At 43.0% G+C, this 10866-nt stretch overlaps 1 protein-coding gene across 1 annotated transcript; it reads left to right on the top strand.

Annotated features, from left to right (window-relative positions):
- Positions 1-463: 463 nt before the first annotated feature.
- Positions 464-7964, top strand: p3h3 (prolyl 3-hydroxylase 3). Its single transcript, XM_085801509.1, has 16 exons — positions 464-1085; positions 1999-2183; positions 2427-2585; positions 3018-3210; positions 3312-3443; positions 3871-4013; positions 4311-4400; positions 4506-4558; positions 4644-4723; positions 4798-4925; positions 5012-5107; positions 5188-5338; positions 5487-5604; positions 5828-5903; positions 6016-6156; positions 7414-7964. The coding sequence occupies exons 1-16, from the start codon at positions 809-811 to the stop codon at positions 7582-7584; spliced, it is 2193 nt and encodes a 730-aa protein (XP_085657635.1). The 5' UTR covers positions 464-808; the 3' UTR covers positions 7585-7964.
- Positions 7965-10866: the final 2902 nt, after the last annotated feature.

Raw genomic sequence — 10866 nt, 5'->3', positions numbered from 1 at the left:
ACAGTTTTAGGGAAGTAGGCCTACAACATTTGAATACTTATTCCACTAAAACAATACTTTCTGATGTCTCCATTTAATTATATGGTCTATTATCATTTAGACTTTGAGATAACTGGTTAGAAGAAACATGGTTTAACGTTACTTACACTGATTAAAAAATGGTTTAAAGGTTATAGCTACAACGTTTTCATCAAAAGGATACATTTTTCCAAAAAATAATGCATCTACAGAATGTCTAGAGGGGTGCAGAATAATAAAAGTATTAATTTTACAGATTTTTTTATACGAAGTGCTATTTCTGTATTTAAAAACAAACAAACAAATACATATTAGTATTAATATATTCTAATTCGGACTTGAATTAACTGAATAGATCTGTTTCTTGTAAATAATAAGTGAAAGGGGTTCATTGATTTTGGTTCAGCCGGTTTATTTGTACATTTACGGTAACGGCCGTTGAACCATACCAACTGCTGCCCCTCGCGGCCACCCGGGAGAATACAACAACGCATGCAGCTGCGTAATAATCCGTTTAAAACACGATTTTGCGTCATTCAGCCCAAAACAAGCAAACAAGTTTAATTGAAGTCGATTTTAAAGGAACGGAATGGCCCGTCGGCGAGGAGTAACAGAGCCCACATCGTCTGAAATGACGGCGTTGACTTCTCTCAAGCGGGTGAAAACTTTCTGGATGAGAGTCTCCTTCGCTCCCTAAATATTTCCATAGTCCCTCCTCCTCCTCCTCCTCTCCTCCTCCACCTCGGTCTCCCAGCTCCGTCTCCTCCACACCGGGCTGCTCTCTCGGACCATGGCGCGGCTCTGTGAGCGTCTCACTGTATACGTGGCGTTTCATTTCTTTCTTCCAGCATCCCTCGGTGTCGGCGGCAGCGCTAATCTCCTGTCGCTGCTGCAGCCCTTTGACTTTCTCTACTACAGCGGGGTGCGTGCATACTTTGGCGAGGAGTGGAGCAAAGCTGCGGAGTTCCTGGAGAAATCCATCGTGACCAAGGAGTCACTGTTCAGGGTCCGCAGGCAGTGTTACCACGACTGTGTGGCAGCAGGGAAGGAGGCACTCTCTAAACTTGGTATGTTATGAAGTGATGATAACTATATGTGTGTATGTGTGTTTGCACTGTCAGCAGGGTGTAGTGATTGGTGCTCCAACGTTGAGTCAGTGGTGAGCCAGATTTACTACAGTCTGTTCAGGTGATAATGAGTCATTTAAATTTCACTTCTGAATGGTGCAGTAACATTCAGTAATGTGTGAATTAAATGCAATGCTGAATTTTCCATGTCCTCTTCCTGTGGTTCTTCTTCCTCTTTGGCTTTGTGACCCCTGTAGCTAAATGAGGTCATGTTTACTTGTCACCTCCTCTTACATTCCATGTCCTACACTACACATATGAGTAAACTTAAAGTAAGCACAGTAGTTCTATCAAAGAGTAAATCTGTTTCCTGCATTGGACTATGCACATTGCACACATGTTTAAAATTCTTCAAGAGTTTATAAAACACTCAATTATAACCTTCACATACTGCTTCCTGTCACTTTTTACTATCATTAGGGCTGGAAGTGGGCTGTACTAACTGCTCTGGGTGGAGGATAATTACTGGTGGGGAGCTAGAAGTCAGTTTCCCTTTTTTTTTTAGTGTCTGAGTACGTGACTTTGAGCAAAAGGGTAGAAGACTAGTGCAATGCAAAATCGAAGAGGACTAGAGAAATATAAATATTATAATGAAAATGAAATAAAATAGTTCAGATATTGCAACAGTAAAACCCTTTACATGAATGCATAAATAATATTAAAACCATTTGATTTAATATGTACAATTTAAACTGTTATTATTGTTTATCAAAGTCTATGTGGTGTTTACATACAGAAGAAGCTCCATTTTTATTCCAAATGTAGACAGTGTATAAACAGCGTTTATCATTTAGACATTTTGTAAATAAGAGATGATGTTCATTGATATGATTCTTGGTCTCTGTGTTGTCAGACTCTAAGGAGCAGGGTCTGTGGGACCTCTGGATGTTGGATTGGGTGCAGCAGAGAGCTGAGTGTCTGAAGTTCTGTGTTGGACGCTCCGTCACCGTTGCAGGGCAGCTCCCTGTTTCTTCAGACATAGAATATGAATTCAGCTCTCGCAACCCCTACAACTTCCTGCAGGTCACATACTACAAGGTAAGCTGCTCCTCAGGCAGTTGTTAGCGTCTGTGACAGTCTAATGAACAGTCATTTCACATTAGCGCTGGTTGATGTGCATATTAGCTGAATTCAAAGTTGCATTTAAAGACAAGATGCTTCATGTCTGTGCTGTGATCCTCTAAACCAAATTATGATTTGGATCACAACTTATCCTCTGAAGCAACACTCCTGACCTTCTTTGATAAACTTTAACCACACTCTTCTCTTCATCCATACCAGTTGGAAAAGCTGCAGAAGGCAGCGTCAGCAGCTCACACCTACTTTGTGGCCAATCCCAGTCATCTGGAGATGAGGAACAACATTGAGAAGTACAGGAGGATGGAGGGAGTGACAGAGGAGGCCTTCCAGGACAGAGAGATTGAAAATGAGAAGCACTGGGTGAGGAGGAGGAGGGAGGTGATGGATTTCAGTCGGGAATAGTGTTGGACGAGCTGATTTTGTACACAGCAGATGACTGTTGCTCCAAAAGGAGTGTTTTCAAAGAGAGATATTTAGAAATGTAACCAAGTAGAACCAGCCACAGCCTGAGGGACTGAATTCCTCTCTCTCAGCTTCACTCTCTGTTTTCCAACCATGCAATCCAAACCTAGTTTTACTCATTGAAGTCTCACGTGTTATAACACGATAAGTCTTGTCTGAAATTGGCTCAGACGGTCCGTGCAATTGCATCCACTTATATCTCAGAGTTCAGACACCATTTTATCTTTTAATTAACACAACAAATGTTGCCCTTAGCTAAGTTTTTGTAATGAAACAAAAAAAAGTCTGTGCATAGTGGAACTATATCATTATAATTTCTATAAAACCCAGGTCCTGTATGATGCTGCAGTCCAGCAGGAGGCCTCGTCTGACTGGGTGAAGGCGGTGGAGAACTGGAAAGCGTGTGTGAATGAAACACTGCGGCAGACGGAGGAGTGCAGGCTGCAGTGCGAGGTGGCCTCGCAACGGCTGCCCGAGGACAGGGGAGTGGATGGTGTTGGTGGCGTGTTTGAGAAGGCCGCAGGTGAGGAAAAAAGGCTGCAGCCTGAATGTTTTGTTCTGGCAGAGATGGAAAGTAAAGATATAGCCCTCCCTTTTTTAAAAACATTTTTACTCCCCATCCAGCTCTTTCTCTCTCCCTGCTGTCGTGCCGGCAGTCATGTGTGACCCAGGTGGCCACGCGGCCTGGAAGAATATCTTCTCAGGAGGACTACCTGCCCACACAGCTGGAGCATCTGCACATCGCACAGTTTAAAGGTAAGGGTTTTAAATTCAACAAAATGACTGTTTAGCGCAAAGTGATGATAAACACCGATCAGACAAAACATTACGACCACCTGCCTAATATTGTGTGGGTCCCTTTTGCTGCCAAATACGCAACAAACCTTGATGCACTGTGTATTCTGTATAACACCCTACAAGAGCTGCAGTTTTTCAGATGCTCTGACCCAGTCGTCTCGCCATCAAAATTTGGCCCTTGTCAAACTTGCTCAAATCCTTACACTTGCCCATTTTTCCTGCTTATAACACATCAACATTGAGGACAAAATATTCATTTGCTGACTAATATGTCCCACCCACTAACAGGTGCCATGATGAAGTGTTATTCACTCCACCTGTCAGTGGTCATAATGTTGTGCCTGTTCGGTGTAATGCATGAGGTTGCATTACTGCTTCCCAACAGCTGGTGACATCAGTGGAGCGGTGAGGACTCTGCGCTCTCTTCTCCTGTTTTACCCGTCTGATAAGGACTCTCTAGACAACCTGCAGCTCTACTATGAGACACTAGGAGGCGACACAGAGTCACAAGGGACAGAGCCTGTGCAGGTACGGCTCACTATCCATTATATTAAAATCACCACTATGTTGATAGTAATGACCTAAGTTCTTTGATTTTTTTCCCTCTTAATCCATAAATCTCTTCAGCCTGATGTGGGAATGAACAATTCTCAACACAATGTGGTTAAAATACAGCAGTAATTTGACCAATGTGCCACTTTTTTTCTGTCAAACATTAATGTGTGAATCAGTAAAGGTGAGGAATCACTGCTCATGCACAGACATACTTCACATTCAACTTACTTTTAGTGTTTGACAACAGGTTTGTGTGTATTTGTCATACAGGAGATTGTCCGGTACATCAATCGCTCTCTGCAGGAGAAGAAGCTACTGTATTTTGGTATGGAGAACCTGGACTTCAGTTTCATAGACCCAGTAAGCACTGCTGCTGAATAAACTATATTCTGATGCACATGGGGATAATAATAATTCATTATTATAATTATCCTCAATGAGATCAATGCTTGCTTTTCCATGTAGGATCTTTGGACTCCAGAGGATGTCGTACCTGAATCCCTGAGAGAGACTTGGAGGTGAGCCAGGCAGGACGAAAAGTGATAAAGTCTCTTGTGCTTCATTAAAAGTTAATGTTGAGTGTCTTTCATGTTCTGCTGTTAGAGCTGAAAAAGAGAAAATGCACAAGAGGGTAGACGAAGGACAGCAGCAAGAGGAAGTGGATGACAGTGGCTTTTTTGCAGGTGAGACAGGAGTCACTGTCCTTTTTAAAAAAAAATCTGTAGCAGTTTATAATTCACCAGTTTCCTCTTCTCAGGCGGTCCGGTCCCTCGTGTAGGTGTGACCATCACCATGGACGACGAGGTTTTGAACGGCACAAATCGCGTGGTTCTGGACGGAGTCATGACGGAGAAGGAGTGTGACAGAGTGCTGCAGTTAGCAACGGTAAGTTCACTCTGGTGAAAGAGTTGGGCCTCATCAGATAGAATCAGGAACAGGCTCACCTTCCACTTCCTCTTGCGTCTTGATAGGCTGCCGCATCAGCTGGGGACGGTTACCGAGGACGACGGTCTCCGCACACACCTCATGAGACCTTTGAGGGCCTGACAGTGCTCAGGGCTGTAAAGGTGAGCGAACAGGAGATTATCATGGTGCACAGTGGTGATCTCATGTTTGAGAGTAAATGAGAGTAAATGTTGTTTTACAGTTGGCACAGGAGGGTCTGGTCAACCAAACAGATGCCAAGCTGCTACATGAGCTTGGCGAGCGGGTGAGAGTCCTGCTGCACTCCTACTTCAGGAGCCCCTCAGGACTATTTGTCTCTTTCACACACCTGGTCTGCCGCAGTGCTATCACAGGTAACACAACATCATCATCCACGTTTCTCTGAAGGGAGGTTAATCTGCTCATGTAGAAGTAAAAACAGCTACAGGGTTTCACAGAGTTCAGACATTGTGAACTGAATGAGTTCTTTTGGTTAAGTAAACCAATGCTCTCTGCTCTCAGGTGACCAGGAGGGCAGGTTGGACCTGTCCCACCCCGTCCATGTTGACAACTGTCTCCTTGAGCCAGAGACTAAGCAGTGCTGGAGGGAACCACCAGCGTTCATACACAGAGACCTCAGGTACACACACAAATTCTTAACACGAATAATACTTAGAGATACAGCCAGATGGAGGTATCGTTATTTTAGTCCATATCCTTGAATCCAGTGATGTATTTATGAGTCCCTTGAATAGGAGAAGGTAGTTTGAAAGAGACGGTCCAGGGAAAATAGAGTAAAATAGAAACAGATCTGTTTGTGTTAATTTACCTGAACAAACATCTCAGACATGTTTCTCTCACAGTGCCATTCTCTACCTGAACAACAACTTTGATGGTGGAGAGTTGTTTTTTACAAACAGGGATGCCAAGACCATAACAGTAAGTTACTTTTCAACCTGGTCTGATATCATCAATAATTTAAATCTGTGGTTTTTAAACCAGCACCCTAATGTTTTTTGGGCCTTTTCATTTTCCTCCTCCGTGTCTCCAGGCCCGAGTCACACCGAGCTGCGGTCGACTGGTGGGCTTCTCGTCAGGTCCGGTGAACCCCCACGGTGTCACTGCAGTGACCAGTGGCCGGAGGTGCTCGCTGGCCCTGTGGTTTACAAAGGAGAAGCTCTACAGGGACATGGTAAGCATCAGGATGACACTCTCCTCAAACTTCCTGTAGTCACGAAGCTGTTGATGTTGTGACACCAGTGTTAGGTAAGACCAGATGGGGGCAGAGCTAAATGCAAATTTGGTGGTTGTTTCTGTCATTTACAGTACCTGGTCTGTGAACATACCATGCTATAGATTTACTGGGAAATGATGAATCATCCAGTATCCACATTCATTTGAAACCCAGCAAGCTTCTGCATTTAAATCAGATATCAGTTTAGTTGGTCATCCTGTTGGAATCACACTGGGCACGGCACACACTGATTAACTCTTTACAGTGAGACTGTAACATAAAAGTATAAATAACTTCTTCCTAAAGATGAAAAATGTCTTAGGTTTTTTTTTAGATAAGTAGCCTCAGAGCTTTTTGCTGCTATAGCCTTACTTGGTCTGCTGTCATGGAGCTTATAGTTGCTAATACGAGCTAATGTTAGTAAAGTTGTGTATGTCAGTAACACAACTTTACTAACATTAGCTCGTACTGGGTGTTCTCTACCAGTGCTATTATTATTGTACACTTTAATATAAATCATTATCATGGCTCCAGTGGGGACTCCTCAGCAAAAACTTCAGTGTCACTTTATAATAGGAGAATTACCTTTTACTGGTGAAGCCTCTTTGTTAATAGGATATTGTCAGACGGACGAGACTAGAAACATTAAAGGGACTACGAGGAGTTCTGGAAAGTGAAGTGTTTTCACACTACATTTCCCATGAGCCTCTGCGCGCATGGTGAAATTCTTGGACCGGCGCAAGACAGACGAAAGCGAAAGCATTTAACAAGAATGTTTTCATTCATCAAGAATGAAAGTCGGAGGTTCGAAGACGATCAGATACCCTCGTAGTTCCAACCATAAACGATGATTCAGCTGCGTTATTCGCGTGACCCGCCCGGCAGCATCCAGGAAAACCAAAGTAGGAAATGCTGGGCGAGCCGACCACTAAATAATAATATCAAAATAAAGACAAAACAATATATTTATCGAAAATGGACCCATTAACAAGTGTGAGTAACGTAGATTCATCCACATTAATATGAGACTATTTTATAACCAAAAGCAAACTCCTCGGGGTCTCTTTAGAACAAGTTTAACAATATTCTTCCAGAAAGAACATAGATGTTAAATACAGATTCTCTTAATAGGGGTAAATGTAATTAGTTGCTTCCAAACTTGCATTGTAATTTTCAATACTTAATCATTGCTATACTTTTTTTTGTCTTCCTCAGGAGCGAGAGGAGGCGGAGGCTTTGTGGGCCACAGACGGACAGAGTGTGGTGAAAAAGGACAAAGAGGAGTCAGAGGGCAGCTCCGCCACTTCCAGGAACGCTCGGAGCCAAGCAACAAAGGAGAGGAGCAGAGGGAGAGGCAGGGTGACGGGAGGCAAAGATGAGCTGTGAGAGCCAGAACAAACCTGACAGACTGAAACTGGAACACAGTTTCATTTGCATCCATTTCAGTGGAGAAATTCCCCATCCAACAACCAGGGCCATTGCACCAACCATGAACAGCTCTTTGATTTCACAACGCAGATTTTCCTTTTTTTTCTTTTTTTTTTTTACCCACACACCGATTCTCTTCATCCTGCTGCCTTTTCATGTAAAGCTTGCATCATGTGTATAGACTGTATTTATACTGTATATGATGAAGGTAAGTGAGGGAAACACAACCTTTTCCTCACTCTCTAATGTCCGTCTGTACTTTTGTTTTAGCAGCTTTACTGACCGATATCACTCGATCACTTGATGAATGAAGAGAATAAAAGAAGAAATGAACGTGACTCCAGTGTCGCATGAGAACTGTGTGCCACATCCACACAAGCGAGGTACAGAAAGAGCATTACAGCAAAGTGAAAGAAAGCCTGTGTAATCTATGAAGTGATTCCCTCACACGGCCTGTGGCTGCCTGCTGATTAAACTGAAAAATGAGAGGGTCCTCAGTCTGTAACCTGTCTGTTAAGAGTACAAGCATGTGATAAGATATGCAATTAGACAGCAGCACAGCAGTAGGAAACTAAAAGTAATTACATCAGCATAGTGCATAAAAAACTACAGTTCAAGGCAGTAAGAGGGAGAGGAGGGAACAGAGAGAGAGAGAGGTGCACAGGGAAAAAGAAGGATAGAAATAGAGAGATTACTGTTAATCCCTCATAAATGAGTGCATTTGTTTATGAAGCTTAAAAAATCTCCCATTTAGAATATGGAATAGTAATCCAGCAAGAGATCATTTAATCATTCACGTCCAGTGGAGTGACACTCGACTACCCACTTCCATCTTATCCTTCCCATTACAACCAGTGCCTCCTGTCAGCCCCCCTCCCTCCGTTTTCGTCTCGTGCATTAGGTTCAAGTCGAGCACTGTTTATGGCCCATATTAACACTCTCACTCCCCCCTGTGTTATAATCCCCCGCCGCAGCAGAATTGGGTCGGCAGGACTGTTTAATGGAGCCTTGGGTTTAACCTCTTCCCTCCCTCACACGCTGAAACCACGCAGTACCCTAAAAGTCTGCATTAATCTTCTCTTAAGTAGGTGTTATGTCTGTATAATGCATCTAAGATATCCTCACACTAAGCACCCGGGCCGTCTCCTGTTCTAATTACACACTTGGCGGAAAAGCATAAAATTTACAGCTGCGTGATGATGTCATCTTGACGTGTTTTATATGATTAGCAGACATTACGCAAGGCCTCACAGCATAGTTATAAAACTGAAATCACAACATCCTCTCGTCATTATAACTGAGTGCTGTGTGTAGCAAGTAGTGGACGGGATCGCTCATCCCTTGTGTTGCACTTCCACGCATTAACTTTCCCACTATTTGTGGCCCACACCACTTATTGGGTGTCCAGTGCTGATTCCTGGCCACACCACATGATGCTTTACATCACTTGTAGGTGTAATCATCAACATGAGATTCAATAGGAGTGTGAGGATCATAATTCATGCCCTAACCCCACACTCGTGTCACAATAAATCATTTAATCCAGTCACCCCACCCCTCTCACTCTATGCCATCCTGCACCTCATTCATTCAAAACAAGGTCAAAGGGTCAGGGGCCCTTAATGGACAAAACAAAATCTACTCAACCCAACAATGAGATGGATTCTGTACCACATTCATACGACTTTGGAAGTGAGACAGAAGCAAAACAATGCTAGTTATGATCCAAGCTACAAATAGTAAAATAAAATTAAAGATTTTCTAACAGGGATAATGCAAGATAAAGACACCACTGGTCTTAAAGTAGTAGCCCAAAATAAATCTGTCTTTATTTGTCTGCACTCTTGCGCTTGCTAACACAATCCTTTTTTCCACTCTTTTTGGTTTTCTTGTGGTTTTTACACACCATCTCACATCCTCCATCGCCCTAACTCCATTTCTCCAAATCTAGTGTCAGCTCAGCCAAAACGGGAGGCCTGCCTCTGTCATTGCCACACTCTACTGAGCAAGGGTCAACACTCTGAAACTACAGAGCTGAATTTATCCGTGCTGAATCAGAATAAACCCAGGAAGCAGGAAGAACTCTCTCTCTCTCTCACACATACACACACACTCACACACACACACACACACACACACACACACACACACACACATTCCAAGCCTTTTTCTTCCATACACAGAAATGTATGCAAGCGTGTAAACACACAAAGGAGCCTGTAATCTACAGTATCAGTGGTGCAGTGACGCTGTTTAATCATCTGAATCTTCAGCCCCGAGGGTTTGCGCAGAAAGTAATAATGTGATAACTGATTCTTGTAGGAAAGTTTTCTCCTAAGGTCAAAGGTCACAATTAGCTACAGCAGCAGCATCCCAGGGCTTAAGTGAGGATTCAGACTCTGTTTAGTCTCATTTACTTTTGTTATCATTGGTTTTCTACTTAGCATCCGTGTCACATGTCAACTTGAGTATCATGTCAGGTGGCATTATGTACATGTGTACATGACATGTTACTGCAGCCCTGCACAGGTAAATTTATTTAAACATAAGTTTGAGATGCTTTAACAGACTGATTGACCATGTTTGCTAAAAGCAAACTACAATGTATGTAAGACACAGCAGCACACATACAATAAGTAAACAATAGCTGTCAAAGGATCATTGTAAAGATGTTTAGTGGATAAACTGATCCAACCTACAGCCTGAAAGTGTGATCTCATGACAGTGAGCACAAGCTGTGCTGTTTCATAACTGATACAGGTGACTTACTTTGTTAGATAATGTGCAGTGGCGGTGAGGTGAGTGACGCACACTTTCTAATGGGCAAAGGCAAAAATTAAAAGAAGCTCTTTAAGTCTGGGGGGTTTGTTTTGTGCTAAGGTTGAAGTGGAGCAGAACTTGAGCCAATAAGGCCAAGGCAAAGGCCAAACAGAGGGATCCTGAAGAGTATGTGGGTCGCAGAAGTGCCCCTCTGGTGGGACATTTGGTCAGATCGTTAGAAAGAAAAAGACAAAGGAGCACAGAGACTGTAGAGTTGTAGATAACGTACATCCTTATTCCTATAAGTGAATGTTCATGCTTGGTGGCACTGTTAGCTGAGCACTCTCCTGTATCCTGTAGTGATTTCATACTTCACCATTGGGCCCTGTCAGATCTCCGCTCTGCCCCTCAACTTTCTAATATTAGGTTCACCTCAGGTTTACAAAACACAAACCCTCCTGCCAGTCATAGATCTTTTAA

The sequence above is a fragment of the Trachurus japonicus genome, chromosome 16 (genome assembly GCF_045865225.1).
Source record: "Trachurus japonicus isolate A0001 chromosome 16, Traja_1.0".
NCBI lineage: Eukaryota > Metazoa > Chordata > Actinopteri > Carangiformes > Carangidae > Trachurus > Trachurus japonicus.
Note: the sequence above shows the minus strand (reverse complement) of the source record. Positions and strands in the feature narration are given on the sequence as shown.